Here is a 20,721-nt window from a genome sequence, read left to right as displayed (position 1 = left end):
GGTAAAAAGGACATTTTTTCCTGTGGTGACATCACGCCACCTGTAATCCTGGCAACCCCCCCTCCCAACCCTGCTGTTGTCTTTTGCTAACAAACACACAGCTGTTACTCTTGCCCCCTGCAAACAAATCACAGTATTAACCGTAGAAGCCGCCTGTCAAAATTTGATTCTGACAGCAGATGTATCCATCTCAAACACTGGTCTCAAAACGTGGGTCACTAAAGGGGTAACCATGTTCCTTCTTGTGGATATTTTAAGGATGTTTGACAAGAAACTGAGATCCTGACCAGGGATCCTGTGGCCAGCTGCTTCTCCTGGGGAGGATGAGGGCGATCATATCCATTCTCTTGTCATGCTTGACAGCTTTGTCCCTAAGCATTGTGGTTCCCCCCCCCCCCCCAGGTCTCGCTCATCAGCCTGACAGCAAACTGGATGGGATATTCGGAGCTGGGGGCAATCAAATCTCTGAGGACGCTCCGTGCTCTGAGACCTCTTCGGGCTTTGTCCAGATTTGAAGGCATGAGGGTAAGTTTTGCGTGGCATCCCGAGGTTTCGCTCCCCACTCCCACCCCCTGCCGACAGTGAGGATTTCACAGAGTGAGGACTTCGTGTCTCTTGGAAGGAGGTTGTGGGGCTCAGGCTGGCCTCAGAAATGTGTCCTTTGAGCAGCGGTTTCTGGTGCCTAACTTATTTAAAGATGTTTACATCTCCAAGGAGCTCATAATAGTGGCCACCATGGGCGTACCCAGGATCAAAACTAGGGGGGGGCAAGGGGAGGGGCCAAGGCACGGAAGGGGAGGGGCCACAAAGTGGGCGGGAACAGCGAACTCGCGCTCCGCCGGGCTGTGCCCCTCCCTAGCAGCAGGGCTGGTGGGCGGAGGCGGAGCCCAGCCCAGCGGAGCGCGAGTTCAGCGTTCCTGCCCGCCGCGCCGCGCTCTCTGGTTCCCCGCCGCGCTTGGCCTTGCCAGAGGGCGCGACGGGGAGCTGGAGGGAGGGTGCGGCGCGGTGCGGCGGGAATGGCGAACTCGCGCTCCGCCGGGCTGTGCTCCGCCTCTGCCCACCAGCTCTGCTTCTAGAGTAGGGCAGCTGCCCTAACTTGCCGCATGGTGGGTACGCCCTTGGTGGCCACTGAGTTGTCTCTCCCGTTCTGTCCTTGCAACAACTCTTCTAAGTGATAAGCCAGCATGAGAGATAGTGACTGCCCAAGGTTACCCAGGGACTATGGATGAATGGGGATGAGAAACCAGGTCTTCCCAGTCAGAAAGTGTGAGGCAAAAGCTAAGTGTGGGTGAGCCCTAGAGTCTTGTATGTTTCCAGTACACTGGATCCTGTAATCTCAGCTTTTTGAGGGCTGGATAGCATCACATCTCACAGGTGAAGAGTGTGCTATTGTATCCACATGTGCAGAATATTCTCCACTCCATTATGACACTGAAAATCCTTGATTTGGCAATCCTTGCTTCAGACAACCCTATAAACTTTTGGTAACTCTGAGGATCATTCCCACTTACCGTATTGGCCCGCAAATAAGCTGCACCCGCAAATAAGCCACACCTTTAAAATTCCAGGAGAGAAAAAAAGACAATACCTAAATATAAAAGGTAAAGGGTAAAGGGACCCCTGGCCATTAGGTCCAGTCGTGACCGACTCTGGGGTTGCGCGCTCATCTCGCATTATTGGCCGAGGGAGCCGGCGTATAGCTTCCAGGTCATGTGGCCAGCATGACAAAGCCGCTTCTGGCAAACCAGAGCAGCACACGGAAACGCCGTTTACCTTCCCGCTGTAGCGGTTCCTATTTATCTACTTGCATTTTGACGTGCTTTCGAACTGCTAGGTTGGCAGGAGCTGGGACCAAGCAACGGGAGCTCACCCTGTCACAGGGATTCGAACCGCCGACCTTCTGATCAGCAAGCCCTAGGCTCAGTGGTTTAACCACAGCGCCACCTGGGTCCTAAATATAAGCCGCTCCCTTAAAATTCCACAGGCACTCACACCCGTAAATGGCAAATGTAGAAGAAAACCCTACAGCAATATTGTAAAAGCCCATTTTTGTAAGGTGGCGAATTTAAGCTGCACTTTAACTTTTCACGGTCGGAATTTGAAAAAAAAAGGTGTGGCTTATATTCGGGCCAATACGGTATGAATGTTGTTAAATTTCCGATAAGCTGATATACAGTACTGTACTACATTCTTACCTTTCCTAGCCTACAAGCAATATAATTTGAAAAACTCTAAATGTGGGATTAATTACTTTAAGTTAGTTAGTTTGTTTTTTAAAAAAGAAGATTGCTGTGTTCTGCATTTGTGAAAAACAAAAAATCAGTTTCGGCATCACTTTGGTTAAAGCGCCTCTTTCTCTGGGAGCCAGGTGGTCGTGAATGCCCTCCTGGGAGCCATCCCTTCCATCATGAATGTCCTCTTGGTCTGCCTGATATTCTGGCTCATCTTCAGCATTATGGGGGTCAACCTCTTCGCAGGGAAGTATTATCGCTGCATCAATACCACCACGGGCGACTACTTCGAGCTCTCCGTGGTGAACAACAAGACCGATTGCATGACTCTCCTCGACGTTTACAATGCCACGGATGTCCGCTGGGTCAACGTTAAGGTCAATTTTGACAATGTGGGCATGGGATACCTCTCCCTTCTGCAGGTGGTGAGTGTACCTCCTTCACCCCCCTTCTCTGCCTACTAGGGGAACCTCCTTTTAATACGCTTCTTCGGAGGACTTTTCTCCCATAATGCATTGCAAGGAAAAACCCCACTGTCACGTCTATGTCAATGTGGCAACCTTTTTTCATACTGCATCCAGACGTCTCCCCGGTGGTTTGCTGTGGTTATAAGAGAAAACTGCTCCACTTCCCTTATGGGGTATTCCGGAGCGCCTATAGAGTCCTTAAGTGGGTTCCTAATCGGTAGGAGAAAATAACAGAGGCCAACCAGAGTATATTGAGAAGCAAAGCAGCTAGTAAGCCTGATCTTTATTCAAGGAGCTGTTGCAACAGGGTCCCCACTCACCACACGTGGGAGGGAGGAGAACCCTGAAAAATGGTGCGCAAGACCTTATACTGTATAGACTTTTGAAATTGCCCACCCTGTAGCCCGACCACTCCCCCCCAAAAAAATCATACATACATCACAGAAGGAGGCATCTACAGCAGAAATCCTGTCTGCCAGGATACCTGATAATCAGTGCTGGATTTACATATAAGCTAAACAAGCTATAGCTTAGGGCCCCACTCTCTTGGGGCCCCAAAAAATGTAAGGGGGTGGGGAACCTGGATGTACATTTCCAAAATATAAGATAAAAAACAAATAAAATAAAACCTACATACAGCAACAGTGTTTTGCGTTGTGTAGGCACCTATTTGTTATGTGCAAGTGGCTTTAGATACCTATTAGGTCCATAGATTACCATATAGCAAATATTCAACACAAAAAACACCGGCAATTTGTTGATGACAAAGGACAGCTGGACATATAAAGGGCCCCATTACCTTCGGTGGCTTAGGGCCTCATCAAACCTAAATCCGGGCCTGCTGATAATGGTCACTGATTTCATTACCTGAGCAGTCTCACCATGTTTTGTGATAGTTAATACTTTAGTTCCTGAATCCAGGTCACAGGCTCACCCTTTTCATACACAAAGACGCCCTTAAGGCAGGATTTGCAAGCAAAAAGACAATGGGAAGGCTTTCCCCATTTGCCTCCCTTACTGCAGAGTAATATTTGAGGTCGTTGGGAGAGTTAAAATGGCTTCAGGATTGCTCTCCTGTACTATTTCAGACACATGGTTCATATATTTAGATATGTGTGCATTTATGAATATTTATTCTATATTTGAGACCTTAAAATTCTTATAACACTGTGATGCTTACTCATTGGGGAGGCACATTTGCCCTAGTTTCTAGTTACTCAATAGCAACCGCACAATAGAGATTCGGGGCACACAGCCCAGTCCCCATTTGGTGCACCCCCCTCTCAAACTCTCTTTCCCCTCCACCGGTTGGAGGGTGAACTTCAGAAGCAGGAAGTCTTCCCCATTTGATATAGAACCCTACATAATCATAGATTCAGAAGGGTCACCTAGTTCAACCTTTGCAATGTAGGAGGAATCTTTTGCCCAACCTGGGGCTCAAACCCATGACCCTGAGATCAAGAGACCCATGCTCTACCAACGGAGCTAACAACCAACGTTCTGAACTGCATGGTGAACTTCCACAGGTATAGGAGCACTTGTGGCAGGGGAAGGAACTGAAAAAGGGAGGTGCTGGTGAGAACCCTCCCACCCGCCATCTTATTTAGCCCCAAAGCATCCATACGTACTGCCAAAAAAGTTGGGTGCCTCCCCCCTCTTTCTGCTAAGTGGTGGCAAGAACCTAGGGGGTTCCAGGCACTCACCTGGGGTTTATGGTCCATTTTGAGAATCGCCATAGCTTTAAGAAATAGGGTTTATTCACCTATTTATACCTTCAGTCTCTCTCCCAGCCAGCCTTCAGCCATCCTGCCCAAGATGGAGCCCAGTCTTTTCTTCTTCTCACCATACCTTGCTAAAGACCCAGTTACCCTGGCAACCTTCGAAGTCTCCAGTCTATGTTCACACCTCAGGGCAAGGAGGGAGGGCAGTTCTCTTGTACTGCCAGTGGCCCTCAATGGGTCCTGTATTGTTTCTTAATGGCCCTAGCTTGGCCAGGGCATAGGATGGTCCAGGAATTCCTCTGTGGCTTGTATTTCTCCCTTCACATCCCAAATAATCAAAATCCTACTACTTATTAATTTCTGGGTTTGGGGTCCCCCTCCAAGAGTATAAATTGACATATGCACATTTATCTTGTTCTTGTGGATCTCTGCCTCGCCCCCTCCTTCCCAAGTGCTTAAAAACCTAGCAGCAAGACCCCGCCTCTGTTGGGTGCCACAATGAGTTTATCCTTCTGCGTTCTCCATAGGCCACTTTCAAAGGATGGATGGACATCATGTACGCAGCCGTTGACTCTCGTGAGGTAATTCTGGGCTGAGGAGGAAGTGCTTGCTCAGCCCCACAAGTCTGTTGTAGGGGCAACCGGGTCTGGCCTGCACAATGGGGGAGGCGGGGGGCCCGACCGCAAATAGAGGGTCTCTTCTCAACCTCTTCTCTGACCTCCCAGGTCGAGGAGCAGCCAGCATACGAAGTGAACCTCTACATGTACATCTATTTTGTCATCTTCATCATCTTTGGGGCTTTCTTCACTCTCAACCTTTTCATTGGTGTCATCATCGACAACTTCAACCAGCAGAAGAAAAAGATAAGTGTCTCTTGGCTTTGGGTTTCAGCTGCAGGCGTCACCGCCACAGATCGGTGGCTACACATCAGATCAATACTTTCTGCACTAAGAAATGCAAACTGACACACTGCTCCGACTACAGGAGTCAGTATCTGGCGCAGAGTTCAGGGACATCAGCTGGGACCAGTTCAAACAGCTGGTTTTTGAAGTGGAAGCCCATCTTGATATTGAGCTTGGATACCAAATCTGAGCTCCACAGTCAGGCCTGGATACTATTCTCTCAGCGCTGGGACTGCATAATAGCAGAGATTCACGGAGCATGTGCAGATCAGAGGGCTTAACTTGAACCAAGGCTCGTGCCTCACCAGTTTCTGTGCCAGAAGTAAAACTTCCCCAAAGGGCAAAGAGCATAGAAAATGGGGGAAGAGGAGACTCATGAGGAAAATAGGCTTTGTAGACAACATAGCCAGCTGGGGCTCCCCTGCAAATGTACATGGAATCAGGGTTGGGGGGTGATTATGTAGGCCACGTGTTCCATCTCCCCACTCAATGAAAAGGAATCTAGAATGAGAGCATTATCTAGGCTGTGTAGACACAGCCCTCATAGAGCTATAATTCCCAGCACCCTTCATAAACTACAGTTCCCAGGATTATTATTATTTTGTCACACACACCCCACACATTGAAAACACATTATTTCCCCCAAAGAATCATGGGAACTGTAATTTAAGTTTGCTAGGAATTGTGACTCTGCAAGGAGTAAACTATAGTTCCCGTGATTCTTTTTTTTAAATAGGAGTGGGGGAGTCATGCACTTTAGATATATGTTTAAATGTTCTTTAAAGGTATGCTGTGGGTGTGACCTCTGTGGGGAGCAATGTGCTTCCATCAGCTGCTTCAAGACAGTAATGTGAGAGCCCACTCCCTTTAAGCTACAGGCTTTCAAAAATAATGGAACCATAGAATTGCAGAGGGACCCCGTGGGTCATCTAGTCCAACCCCCTGCAGTGCTTTCATTGAATCAAGCCATTTCAAAAAAAGAGACAGCTACATATTCCCTGGACCTCTGGTTAGCCGCAGGCACTTGTGTGTTGCATCAGGGAGGGAAACTGCCTGCCCTCTGAAAGAACAACTTTTCACTTTCCTGGGCCCTTCTTTTAATAGACTGAAGTGGTTTGGCAGGGAGAAGGGAGAAGGTGGCCAAACCCATTTTTGGGATTGGGCCAATCAAAGACAGCTATGGAGCAGAGCTGAGAGCAGCCAGTTAGATAAGTCCTGGGCTATTTAATTAAACTAAGGAAAGGCATAAGACCACAATAGAGTAGCCTGGCAACAACTGGGACATCTCTAGAAATCCAAAGCACTCACGAGACACTGAAGAGTGAGTTAGCGTCATTTGGCAGGATGGAAGCGAGGGGAAGCGTTTGAGGCTTCTGCTGTTGAGCGACAAACTGATCGACAGAGGAAAATAAACTAGCACTCATGAACAAGCCAGGAGACATGTTACGAGTGGAAAGCCAGGAGGGGAGTTTGGGGTGTTTGGGAAAGAGGGAGGCAGTCAAGCGAAATTGACAAAACTCTATAAATCCAGCCCAGTTACCATCGCTCAGCCTCATAAATTAAAAGGCAGATTCTGCGGTTCACACTGAGCCCTGGAAACTGGGTGTGGATTGGGGATGCCACTCAAAAGACTGCGGAAACCTTGCGTGGGTCTTGGGCACGGCAACGAACAACTTCCTCCCATGTCTAATAAGTTGTGATTCCCTTTTTTACTTTGGAGGAAAGGATATCTTCATGACAGAGGAACAAAAGAAATACTACAACGCCATGAAGAAGCTAGGCTCAAAGAAGCCGGTAAAACCCATCCCAAGGCCCCAGGTATTTATTTATTTACTTAAATAATGAGAAGCCAGCTTTCTGGTCCAAGGTAGCCAACAATAACTGCACCATAAACCACAACATTATACAGTGCACCGTAACAAAGGCTTGACTCTGGCATATTGTATGATGTTGTGTTTCACGGTTGTACAATTTTTCAAAGCACAAAACCCAACAACGTATTAGAATATAAATCGGGAATATAAATCGGGATGAAACAATTTCCCAAGTTTAGGGAAGCTTTTAATGTTTGATGGATTTCTGTATTTTAATATTTTGTTGGAAGCCGCCCAGAGTGGCTGGGGGAACCCGGCCAGATGGGCGGGGTATAAATAATGAATTATTATTATAAGCCACAGCAGTAAAGCAATAAAACTAGCAGTATGTGCAGAAGACCCATATCAATTAAAAGCCAGTGGAAACGGCACATGAGAAATTATACCAAGGCAACTAATGCAAACGTAATTTGCAGCAAGTGCAGCCACAGTATCCCCCTGTTACGAGTGAGTGGCTTTTTGTCCATTGCATCGAGAGATCTCGAATTCCGGCACCCACAGAGCCAGAGTCGCAAGGTGCCCAACATTCATTTGCTCACAAAATGCCAGTTTCCTTGATGTGTGAATAAGAGACCCTCCTTTTGTGCGCTGAGCCAAGATTCTTGCAGGAAAGGGAATGCAGGGCTCTGGGTTTCGTAACAACAGAGGATGCGTACACCTGCCTGCAGATACCAGGGCCGGCTCTAGGTGTAGGCTGGGTGGCGCGGGGTGCCAGGGCGCCGGCCCGGCAGGGGGGCGCCGTGCTGCACCCTGCGCCCGCCCACCAGCTGCGCCAAGAAACGGGGCGGAGCGGGGGGCGCCGGAGCAATCTCGGCACCACGGTGCCAGGGCGCGCGACACGCTTGAGACGGCCCTGGCAGATCCTGTGCACCCCTGATGTTGTTGCAGATCTTTGTAAATCTATTTGGAACAAGGGAGGGAGTGGGGAAGGGGAGACCTGGAATTGCTTCGCAGGCAATCTCCATCTGTTCTCCACCCCTGCTACCATACCACAACCTTCCCATTTTTCCTTCTATCTCACTTTTGCTTCCCAGTTTCTGCTGAGATCAAAGTCCCTCGACTCCCCACTGCTTCCTTCCTTTTTTATTTTATTTTAAAGCTTTTTATTTTTACTTTATTGAAAAATGCAAACTGAAACACCACTGCATTCTTGCACAAGCCTATGATTTCTTTTTTCTTAGCGCCGTGTATTTTCTGCCCATGAGGTTATCTAGGCTGCAGAAAAAGAAAGAAAAAATGCCGTTTTTATTAAAGTTTTTCTTTCGAAACAAATAAACAAATAAAACTACACATAGTGTTTCTACATACAACTCATAAGAGTCTTATTCACAGGATCACCATTCTGCTTTTGGACTAGTCAGGGAATTTCTGTCCTGCTGGTTCTTAATGACCGCAGGCATCTCTTAAAAGAGGGTCTGAGCAAAGGCTTAGGAAAATCAAAGGAGGCAAGTGTCTGTCTGAAACAGAGGATCAGAGGACAAACTTTCAATTTGCCACAGAGCTTTTTGCCCTTCCTCATGGTTAGGACAGTATAAATAAACCTTATGTGCATTTACTTTACAGAAGGCTCAGAATTTTCAAAACAAAAACAACTTCCTTCCTTCCTTCCTTCCTTCCTTCCTTCCTTCCTTCCTTCCTTCCTTCCTTCCTTCCTTCCTTCCTTCCCCTCCCTCCCTCCCTCCCTCCCTCCCTCCCTCCCTCCCTCCCTCCCTCCCTCCCTTTTCTATCCTACAGTTCTTCCAAAGAGCTCAAAGGTAGTGAGTAATTCATGGGTTGTTCTCTATGTTACTTTCATAGCAGGGTCTCCCAAACTTGGGTCCTCTGCTGTTGTTGGGCTACAACTCCAACCATCCCTGAACACTGGTCCTGCTAACTAGAGATGATGGGAGTTGTAGTCCAAAAAACAGCGGGAGACCCAAGTTTGGGAAACCCTGTTTTATAGCAGCCTTGTTGGCTCGATTAGACTGAGAGTTGGTTCCTTGCCTCAAATCATCTCAGTGAGGTTCCTATTCAGCCAGCTGTGTTCCCAGGCAAAGTCCAGCACACTGTCCTGTTACTCCACACAAAAACTTTTTGGAGCACACATACACATCCATTCTTAGATCATGTTCCATGGGGTTGGATGCTGGGCGATTGAGTATTTTCCCATTTCTTTGCCCGTTTGAACGTTCTTGTGTGGGGTTTTCTCCTCCATTTCTCTTCTCTTCTCTTCCCTCGTCTGTCTCTTCCCGTGTGTCTTTGTCCCTTTCCTGTGTCTCTCTCACACACCCGTGCCTGCCTGCCTGCCTTCCACCTTACTAAAGAACAAATACCAAGCGATGATCTTTGACTTTGTGACCCAACAAGCCTTTGATATAGTCATCATGATCCTCATTTGTCTTAACATGGTGACGATGATGGTGGAAACAGACGACCAAAGCGAAACCAAGATAAACATCCTCTTCCAAGTCAACCTGGTCTTCATTGTCGTCTTCACGGCCGAGTGCTTCCTCAAGATGATTGCCCTGCGGTACTACTTCTTCACGGTCGGCTGGAACATCTTTGATTTCGTCGTGGTCATTATCTCCATCATAGGTGAGGAAAATGTGAAGATGGCCAATGGGCAACATTTCCTTTCTTAGGTAAAGGTAAAGGGCCCCCTGACCATTAGGTCCAGCCGTAACCGACTCTGGGGTTGCACGCTCATCTCACATTATTGGCCGAGGGAGCCGGCGTATAGCTTCCAGGTCATGTGGCCAGCATGACAAAGCCACTTCTGGCAAACCAGAGCAGCACATGGAAACGCCGTTTACCTTCCCGCTTTCGAACTGCTAGGTTGGCAGGAGCTGGGACCAAGCAACGGGAGCTCACCCCGTCACAGGGATTCGAACCGCCGACCTTCTGATCAGCAAGCCCTAGGCTCAGTGGTTTAGCCCACAGCGCCACCTGGGTCCCTGCTCTCTTTCTTAAAAACTCTTAAATCTGACAAAATAAATTGTCCAGTAGCACCTTAGAGACCAACTAAGTTTGTTCTTGGTGCTACTGGACAAATTTTTTTAAAAAATAATAATAATATATATTTCGGCTGCGTCAGACCAACACGGCTACCTACCTGAATCTTAAATCTGACAGTAGGCATAATGGGGAATAGTAGGGCAGAGGCGTTCAGCAGAGTAGTGGAGGTTACATAGGAGCATCTTTACCACGTTCCGCCTAGAAGCACATTCTCCTCTCTTTAGAGAAATCTTATTCTGTAGCTCAGCAGTGGGCAGAGGCGCCAGCTTCTCCAGTCCCAATGTCCTGATACCTGGATGTTGCACATACAACATTGGGCGACGTCCTCTGTGTGGGATGGAACACTGGGGCAGACAAGTCACAACAGTTCCTAGAGTGTCCACTAACAGGAACTCACCTGGAGGGACACCTGACTACAGGTCAGTTCCTGTTCCCTCAGACATGCAAATGAGTTGGATTAGACAAAAGCCCTAGCCTGCAATCACTCTCTCTCTTAGCTACTTCCTCCCTCGATGAGGACACATCTCCAGAGAATCTCTAGTTAGCATGGTTCTCACTCTAGGCCTGCAGCCAAGAGTGAGACCAAATGGAGTCTTACTTTACTAAGTAGTCTCTAGATGTATATATACTTGTAACTTTTCTAAGCAAGCCTGCCTTTCTGAGATTATGCTGTAACTCAGGATGAAACTGTAAGTAAACTCTATCTTATTTTATAAACACTGTGTTGTGTATTTCTTTTAAGAGGGACAAAGGGGACCTTTGCCAGGAAGTGTAATATTGAACTATGAAGTGTAATATTGTTATAGAGATTCTAGCGAATCTAACGCACATGCTGTGCTGCGCACAAAAGGGGAATGTCACTCTGCTGATATTGAAAGCTTGCTAACACAAGCTTGGATAGGATCTATCTAATAATATATCCTAATCCACATCCCTAACATTCCCATACTCTGAACGTTGAGGGGGCCTGGCGAACAAAAACCGGGGAACCAAAACTGCCTCGGCCCCTAAGAGTTGGCGCCTATGGTGGTGGGGGACCTTCAGCCTGTGAGCCTGCCAAGCCTCTTCATTTGCCTGGCAAGGCCATTTCAGTTAAGTGAGGCCCACCTGCCTGACACCTGACATCAGGGATATGTGCGGGGCAGGTAAAGACACAGATGGGCCCAAAAAAGGGTTTGTAAACGCCACACATCACCCGACGAGCAAACACCGCAAAGCCCTGTGCGTACTTTGCAAGCGGCAACAGTCAGCTGGCTGGCGGGGCTACAGACATGATGGTGATCCCTGCTTCCGCGGGGTTTGACTAGGAAACTGGCACACACAGCTGAATCAGGCAGGATCAATCCCCTCTCCCCACTCACCTTCTGCTGATGATCCAATCTCCCAACAGCTGCTGTCAGCTCCTCCCCCCCCATGTCAGGTGGCAGAGGAACCAACCCCCAGGGCGGGTTGCCAGGAACGGCTAAGACAAGGAAAAGTTCTTACCAGCTGCTTTTTATTCAACATTCACAGAGAGAGGCTTGGGAATGCAGCCTCTCGGAATAATGGCGATGCCCCGAGTGAATATCCCCCCCTCTGTCTCTCCCACTTTCTCATGAGTCATCGCTCCGGGTGCTGAGAACTGCCCTCTGCCTTTGAGCTCTTTGCTCTCCTACTTTCAAGGCTCTCTGGGAGAGGGCGGGTCTGGAATGCTTTCTAAAGATGCTGAGTCCGTCAGCTGTCTCTCCCCTGGTGCTTCCTCCTCCTCCTCCTCCTCCTCCTCCTCCTCCTCCTCCTCCTCCTCCTCCTCTCCCATTATTTCCCAGCTTTTCCCCTCATCTGCCTCTGAGCTGTGACCTCCCTCAAACCTCTGCTGTAATTCTGAACTGTCTTCTTTGTCTTCTCCGGAAGGGTCAGGCTGGGGAGGCGGTCTCTACCATTCCTCCTCTGCCCAGTCCCTGACATCACCTGGTGGACGGGTGGGTGTGATTTCAGCAAGATGGGCTCATGACCCCGTCCAGGTGGGCCAAGGTTGTAGCAGGAGCCTGAGGTTGTCCACCCCTGCTTTACGCCATCAACATTTTATAAGCTCATAGGTCCCTATCAGATAGATGGTGGTGTTTTAAAATGCCATTTCCTTTTAATTCTTTCGTGCTTCTTTGCGCCTTTGACATCTCAGTTTAGCTTGCTGTTAGAACAAAAGACGGAACTTTTTCTACAGTGTGAATAATAATAATAATAATTATTATTATTATTATTATTATTATTATTATTATTATTATTATTATTTATACCCAGTGCTTTTTTTCTGGGAGGACGCAGGGGTATTTTGTGAATCTTTGTACTTTTGTCCATTTACTGTATTTATTTCCCCCAATTTGAACTATAAAATGGTGGTTTTCTTGAGTCAAAATGAGAGTACCCCTAAACATTTTTTTAGGAAAGAAAGGACTGTTTATACCCCACCCATCTGGCTGGGTTTCCCCAGCCACTTTGGGTGGCTCCCAACAGAATTTTACGATAAAACACGATAAAGCATCATACATTAAAAACTTCCCTAAACAGGGGTGCCTTCAGATGTCATCTAAAAGTCAGTTGTTTATTTCCTTGACATCTGATGGGAGGGTGTTCCACAGGGCGGGTGCCACTACCGAGAAGGCCCCCTGCCTCTGCAAATCCAGTTGCTATTAACAGTTTTTTTTTAAAAAAAATATCTTTTTGATGATGGTCAAGAGCTTCTGAAAAAAATGACGTCTTCCCAACTGTCTTTCAGGACTTGTCCTCTCGGACATCATTGAGAAATACTTCGTATCGCCCACCCTCTTCAGGGTCATCCGGCTGGCCAGAATTGGGCGTGTCCTGCGGCTGATTCGGGGAGCCAAAGGTATCCGGACGCTCCTCTTTGCTTTGATGATGTCGCTGCCGGCGCTCTTCAACATCGGCCTCCTCCTCTTCCTGGTCATGTTTATCTATTCCATTTTTGGGATGTCCAACTTTGCTTACGTGAAGAAGGAATCTGGCGTGGACGACATCTTCAACTTCGAGACTTTTGGCAACAGCATCATCTGCCTTTTCCAGATCACCACGTCAGCCGGTTGGGACGGCTTGCTGAATCCCATCTTGAACAGCGGCCCCCCGGACTGTGATCCCGAACTGCAGAACCCTGGCAGCCACGTGAAGGGCGATTGCGGCAACCCTGCCATTGGCATCTTCTTCTTCTGCAGCTACATCATCATCTCCTTCTTGATAGTGGTCAACATGTACATTGCCATCATCCTGGAGAACTTCAACGTTGCCACGGAGGAGAGCAGCGAACCTCTGTGTGAAGACGACTTTGAGATGTTCTATGAGACTTGGGAGAAGTTTGACACTGAAGCCACGCAGTTCATTGATTACGCCATACTCTCGGACTTTACGGATACCTTGCAACCTCCGCTGCGGATCCCTAAGCCCAACAAGATCAAGCTGATCACTTTGGACTTGCCCATGGTTCCTGGGGATAAGATACATTGCTTGGACATCCTCTTTGCACTTACCAAAGAAGTGCTGGGAGACTCGGGGGAAATGGATGCCCTGAAGCAGTCCATGGAGGAGAAGTTTATGGCTGCCAACCCCTCAAAGGTCTCCTACGAGCCCATCACCACCACACTGAAAAGGAAGCAGGAGGAGGTGTGTGCCACCAAAATCCAGCGGGCGTTTCGACGGTATTTATTAAGGCGGTCGATGAAACAGGCCTCTTACATGTACAGGCACAGCCAGGATGAGGAGACCCTGCAGGAAGGAGCCCCAGAGAAAGAAGGATTGATTGCGAAGAAAATGAATGAAATATATGGGTCTTCAGGCTCAGAGGTAGACACCCAAGTGCTTCCAGAAACGTCCCCACCTATTGAACTCAAACCAGTCGCCAGCGCAGAGACTACAGACGACCCTAGCAAAACCAAGAGAGAGGCAGATCGTGGGGAAAAGGAAGAAGGCGACCCCAGGAAAATGAAAGAGAAGAAGGAAGATCCCAGCGGAACAAAGGAAGACGATCCCAGCAAAAGTAAAGAGAAGGGGGGCACCAAACGTGGTGTGAAAGAGTCGTTTGTATAATGCAAAGCACTTTTGGCCAACCGTCAATTGGCACCCGGATCCAAAAGACTTCTCTCGCAGGGGCCCTTCCAAAATCATGTGCTGTAGTGAGCTAACCACCTTCTCTTACTAGGTTCCCGGTACTCAGCTCAACATCGTAACTTTGGAAACAGAGCCTCTTCTGGTTTCAAGTTGGGGTTTTGTCGTTGTTGTTGTCGTCCAAATTTGCCACAATGAGCGAAGATGCCTCGTTTTTTCCTCATGAGGTTAATGTGAATGATCTCTATTACAGGTGAAAAGAACAGGTGTTTTAGTTTAACGGTAGGCGACGTCCGGTGTCACATGTTCCAGGGCCAGTTCTGTTTTCAGTGCTTCCCTACTAGCGTTTTTAAGAAGTCTTGGAAGAAGAGTCAGAAGAGAAGGAAATGGCCAGAGATGCAAGTCTTCATAATTTCAGCCCTGCCATGTTCAAGCTTAGGCATGGAACCAGAAGACCAGTTTTAAGGAACTCAACCAGAGTTGTGTATATGCTTCACTTAAAAAGAAAAAGGTATGAAAAACTGGGTTTTGTGGCCTGAATCAATTACACAAATTTTCCCGTGGCTGCATATTCTGCATAATTTATTCTGCTTACCAGGGGCGAACAAAAAACTTGCCTCTGTATCACTGGCATGCAACAGACATGCACATACAAAAAACTTTCAAGCTTTATGTTTGCAGCCTCAAGGCCTAGATACCTGCTTGCTTTTTCAACAAAAGCAGAGGTTTTAAAGATGCCGAATTCAGTGCCCATACGATCACGGAAAGTAGAATTCACAGAGCCCTGCATTTAACAACTGCTATCTGCTGGACAAACTTTGTGAAAACTTCTGTCTTCACCCATTTTCGTTTGCTTTCCCAAAAGCAGTGAAGAACTGCCGTCTGTACTGGTTCTCAGACATTAACATCTGGATAGGGCTCTGTGGAGCTGACTTCTTATGAAAAAAGGACGTATTTCTTAAAAACAGACTGATATGCAATTGGCTTAGGATTGTTTCCAGCATGCAAAGGTGTGGTGAATGGAGCTGAATAATAATTGAAATGAGGGGACAGATTGGTGAACAAAAATCCACAATGTCTTAAAAAAAAAAACTTGCTTCAGCTTTTTCCTTTCGGGTATTTGAAAGGACTCACAAGATTTTTTTTGTGTTAGAAATGGTTTAAAGTGCAATTAAGAGTCTTAACCATTTGAACGCTCTATTTCGTTTATTTTTTAAAAGTAAAAATAAATAAATAGCAAAAGTAATGTGCTGATCTGTTCTCAGGGTTTAATGTCAGCTTTAAAATTGTTCTCACTCTCTACCAATTACCTAGGAAGATGTGCTGCGCTTTTACATAGTACTATATATTCTGTTCAGAAATGATAGGCCGTTTTGCTTCGCCTCTCCCTCCGCTCCATCAGTGGTGCATTTGAGTAATTTTAGATTCATTCTTCTGCATGGAGTCCTGGACTTCTGCCCCAAAGTCCTGTCCTGACGGTACCACTTCCCCACATTGCCCCCCCCACCCCAGTCCACACAGCAGGCGGGGTATAGAAGCATAGAAGCTTGGAGTCTGCATTGGTTTGTTCCCATGTGCAGGGTTGAGGAAAGGGAATCTCAGAGGCTGAACTTCAGGGACCTGCTATCTGGATAACCCAATAGTTTCCTGAACCAGCCCCCCAGAAATACAAAGGCAAGATATTCCTGGTAAACATCCGTTTATATCAACTGCACCCACGCAAGAAGATGTTCCCAGTGGCTTGTGCCCTCAGCCCAGCCAGTTTAAATAATGGGAGACACATGAATATTTAAGAACGGAAACAGTACCGGTTTTCGCTACCCTCTCTTAGCCCTGCATCACCCCACCGAATCTGACAATAAGAAATTGGTTTATTTGTTCTGTTTGCCACACTCTACCTCTGAGGCAACCATTATTGCCATCTGTTAGAAACAGTATATTGGGCAGTGTGGATCATTGACCTCCTCCAGCAGTTGATCGAACTTTGAAAAGGCTGCCACCCACCCAAAAGGGGAGGGGGGACTGCAGTTTTGTTGATGTAAGAATCCAGTCGGGTTATAAAGCTTTTGTTGTTGTTTTTTCCACTTGCAGAGATAGATAGATAGATAGATAGATAGATAGATAGATAGATAGATAGATAGATAGATAGATAGATAGGAAGGATGTGGGTGGCACTGTGGTCTAAACCACTGAGCCTCTTGGGCTTGCCGATCAGGAGGTCGGTGATTCGAATCCCTGCAATGGGGTGAGCTCCTGTTGCTCTGTCCCAGCTCCTGCCAACCTAGCAGTTCGAAAGCACGCCAGTGCAAGTAGATAAATAGGTATCGCTGCAGTGGGAAGGTAAATGGCGTTTCTGTGCACTCTGGTTTCCGTCACAGTATTTTGTTGCACCAGAAGCGGTTTAGTCATGCTGGCCACATGACCTGGTAAAGCTGTCTGTGGACAAACACTGGCTCCCTTGGCCTGAAAGTGAGATGAGCGCTGCAACCCCAGAGTCGCCTTTGACTGGGCTTAACCACCTAGGGATCCTTTACCTTTTCATTTTAGATGATTGATAGATAGATAGATAGATAGATGATAGATAGATAGATAGATAGATAGATAGATAGATAGATAGATAGATAGATAGATAATCTGCACAATTTCCTAACCACTAAAAAAAAGTGTGCAAATAAAATATCCCCCAGAGAAGGCTTGCTGAGCAATTTCAAATAGAACCAGCAAATGGCAGGATGTTTTGACAATGGAAGCATTGAGGTTAATAGAAAATTAGCCATCATCCCTTGACCCATGAGGAGTGAGTGGGTAGGTGGGTGTCATCCTGTGGACTTCAAACAATTCGCTAGATAGTGGGTATGTATAGACATGCATAACTAGAGCAGTCTGTTTTGCTCCACACGTACAGTACAACCTTCTCTGCAGGGTAGAGTCCAGGAAAAACCAATTCTGCTTCCTTCCACCAGATGGCAACTCTGCACAACATCACAAAACCACCACCTCACCTTCTCCAGAGCAGTTTTTAAAATAACAGATTTTTTTAAATAAAATAATCATAATCATACTTTCGTCTTAAAGTATAGATGGCGCCGAGGAATTGTTTAATTGGATTAACTTGGATAGGGCCTGTCAGGGGATTGTTGCGGCTACTCCCGAGTAAACACGCCCAAGTCCGTTCTGTCTTTAACGGTTTTATCGTGCATAGTATTTACAGTGCAGAGATAGAGGAAAACATGACCTCTTAGTCACTCGCAGAATCCGGCAATGGCGCCCTTCTGCTCCGGGGCCAGCATAGTAGCTTGGGCACCCCGAAACGCCGCCCTCTAACCTTGCGTTTTGGACACGTGCCTCAATTCGGGCGCCGGAAGCGGCTGTGCTCCCTCTCCTACTTGTTGGCTAGAGTGGTGCAGGAGCTCTGATACATCGCTGAGCCTTGCCTCCTCCGCTCTGCTCCCATCCTCGTTTCCTCCCCGTGACCCGCTGCTGCTGCTCTCGCTGGGCAAAGTGCTGGTCAGGATGATGCGGGGAGACCCCCTGTAGGGAGGTCCCCTGACAGGGCCTGAAATATTTAAGTCTCCTTCCTTGAAGGTTTTTAAGCAGAGGTTGGATGGCCGTCTGTCTCAGATGCTTTAGCTGAGATTCCTGCACTGCAGGAGGTTGCACTACAACAGTGTTTCCCAACCTTGTGCCTCCAGCTGTTTTCGGACTACAATTCCCATCATTCCTGACCACTGGTTTTGCTAGCTAGGGATGATGGGAGTTGTAGTCCCAAAACATCTGGAGGCACAAGGTTGGGAAACACTGCACTAGAACAGGCATCCTAAAACCTCAGCCCTCCAGAAGTTTTGGACTACAATTCCCATCTTCCCTGACCACTGGTCCTGTTAGCTAGGGATCATGGGAGTTGTAGGCCAAAACATCTGGAGGGCCGCAGTTTGAGGATGCCTGCACTAGAAAGATGACCCTTGGAGTGGGTACCTCCATGATTCTGTGATTCTAAGGGGAAGGGGTATCGGCGCTGGATTTGGAGGCAATTCCATGTGTCTTCTGAGGAGCGGAGCAGGGGGGAATCCGAGCACACGCACACCCGGCCAACAGCAGAACCCAAAAGCTCCATCTCCTGTTTGTATGCGCAGTTGTACGGTACATACCACAGGTCTAGTGCACTAAGACCACACATGGCACCCTAATAGGGTCAGCTGTCCTCCCTGTGTTTATTGTCCTTTTAATGCAGGCATCCCCAAACTCGGCCCTCTAGATGTTTTGGGACTACAACTCCCATCATCCCTAGCTAACAGGACCAGTGGTCAGGGATGATGGGAATTGTAGTCCCAAAACATCTGGAGGGCCGAGTTTGGGAATGCCTGCTTTAATGCATGTGCCGTGGCCTTCCTGTTACCATCCCACACAGCTGGCTTGTGTGCACCCAGTGTAGGTCTCCCTTCAGAAAAAAGTTTTGCACACAGAAGACTTTCACTTGATCAGGATGCCATTCCTCGATATTCTTACTCGACTCGTCCCTGGTCTGAACCCCGGAACTGCCACTAGGTTCTGGGTTTAAGCTCTGATGAACTGCACCTCAAGTCTTAATAATGATAATACAGTAATAATGACTTTATTATTTATACCCCGCCCCTCTGGCTGGGTTTCCCCAGCCCACTCTGGGCGTTTTACAGCATATATAAAACATAGTACAGTGGTACCTCTACTTACAAATAACTCTACTTACGAATTTTTCTACTTACAAATGGAGCTCCGTCCGCTATCTTGGATGCAGTTTAGATAGGATTTTTTCTACTTACGAATTTTTAGATAGGGTTGCTTCGACTTACGAATTTTTTCTCCCAATGCATTCCTATGGGATTCGACTTAGAAATTTATTTGACTTACAAATGTGTGTTCGGAACACATTAAATTCGTAAGTAGAGGTACCACTGTAATCCACCCCAAATCCTTCAAAGCGGGTAATATCTGGAATGCGTTTTTAAAATTTAGATTAGAAGCCTAGCCACCTGAAGCTTTGCAAGCCAATTTCAGGTAGGAAAATGCACTTTGGAATAAATTTATTTTTTTGCACCCCAAATTAACTTTGCGTCTGTCTCGGCGTCTAATCTGATCGCCAAAAATCACTGGTTCGGTTTTGCACATGCCTTTGGGGGAATGAGAGAGAACGCTGCTAATGGATACCTGGCTTATTGCTTGAGCACAGTGAATCTTTCTCCCAATTAAAGGTAATCTTCCTGTCCCGCCCCCTTCTCCAAGCAGAGACTACAGTTCTTTGGGGGCATCTTTCAGGATCGGATGCCTGCATTTTAGCCAGCGGAGTCTTGTTGGGGATGTTTCTCCTCCTAAGTGGCAAAACTGGAGTTTCCCAATTGCCTACTGGAAAATCCAATTTTTTTTCAGCTACTCCACGGAGCAGGGGGCCATCCAGGAATTGTGTTACCTGAGACGAGAGTTTTCAACTGTGGAACAGCTGTGGAAAAGAGGACTCTGCTCCATTTCAAATAGATTCTGTTGCTTGTACATTATGTGACACTCTGTGATAAAAAGAAAGAAAGAAAAAGCTTTAACTCCATAACATTGTGCAATGTTTTCTTTGTACATTTCTTAAAATAAACTGTAAATGAGCTATTGTTACATTCAGAACTATAAGCTGGTTTTCTTACTAATGCTTCCACCCGCACCTGCCTGCCTTTCTTGGTGTTTAAAAAGAGAAAGAGAAAGAGGTGATGTGGCTTAAGCCTGCCTGCAAAACATGCCCCCCAAGTCCTTTCCTTCCCAATAGGCGAAGAGCTGCTTGCCATTATTTTGATATGAGAAAGGGAATATCTGTTCATACTGTTACAAAAGTTGGGTGCGACCATCCACACTCTGCGAGAATCCCAGGGGGGTTCCAGGCACTCACCCAGGGTCTGTAATCCTTTGGAGAATCGAGACACATCGGAGACTGTCGCAGCTTTAATAAATATGGTTTATGAACCTATAAACCTAAATTTCAGTGTGCATGGAGGGAGTCCAGACCTTACAGCATGGTCATTTCAGGAGGGGCTTGTACAGCCTCGGAGTCCAAGGCACCTCTTCCAACCAACCTTCAGCCAGCCTGCCCAAGATGGATCCTACTCTTTCTCACTCCTTCCCAGAACAGCCTGCTAAAAACTCACTTTTCCTGTCACCTCGAATCCAGTTACCCTGGCCACCTTTCAAACCCCCAGTCTCTGTTCGGACCTCAGGGCAAGGGAGAAGGAGTTCTCTTGCATTGCCAGTTGGCTCTCCATGGCCTTGAATTGTTTCTTAATGGCCCTCACTTGGCCAGGTCATTTTGCATGGACTAGCTCAGGAATTCCTCTTCCATTCACATCCCAAATAATCAAAATCCTACCATTTATTAATTCCTAGGGTTTAGGGGGATTCCCCCTCCCCCAATCTATAACAATACTCAAATA

The 20,721-nt window shown here is 47.2% G+C and overlaps 1 protein-coding gene across 1 annotated transcript in view; it reads left to right on the top strand.

Annotated features, from left to right (window-relative positions):
• The window catches only part of SCN4A (sodium voltage-gated channel alpha subunit 4), a 100,300-nt gene extending 80,383 nt beyond the window's left edge, over nt 1-19,917 (top strand). Inside the window, exons 20-26 of the mRNA XM_060282321.2 lie at nt 403-525; nt 2,369-2,656; nt 4,947-5,000; nt 5,145-5,282; nt 7,035-7,139; nt 9,499-9,769; nt 12,942-19,917. Of these exons, the coding sequence (XP_060138304.2) occupies nt 403-525; nt 2,369-2,656; nt 4,947-5,000; nt 5,145-5,282; nt 7,035-7,139; nt 9,499-9,769; nt 12,942-14,260 (2,298 nt within the window). The 3' untranslated portion in view covers nt 14,261-19,917. The remainder of the gene's footprint in view (nt 1-402; nt 526-2,368; nt 2,657-4,946; nt 5,001-5,144; nt 5,283-7,034; nt 7,140-9,498; nt 9,770-12,941) is intronic.
• Nucleotides 19,918-20,721: the final 804 nt, after the last annotated feature.

This window comes from Zootoca vivipara, chromosome 12 (genome assembly GCF_965207765.1).
Source record: "Zootoca vivipara chromosome 12, rZooViv2.hap1.1, whole genome shotgun sequence".
In the NCBI taxonomy this organism is placed as follows: domain Eukaryota; kingdom Metazoa; phylum Chordata; class Lepidosauria; order Squamata; family Lacertidae; genus Zootoca; species Zootoca vivipara.
This window is presented reverse-complemented; position numbering and strand designations above follow the sequence as displayed.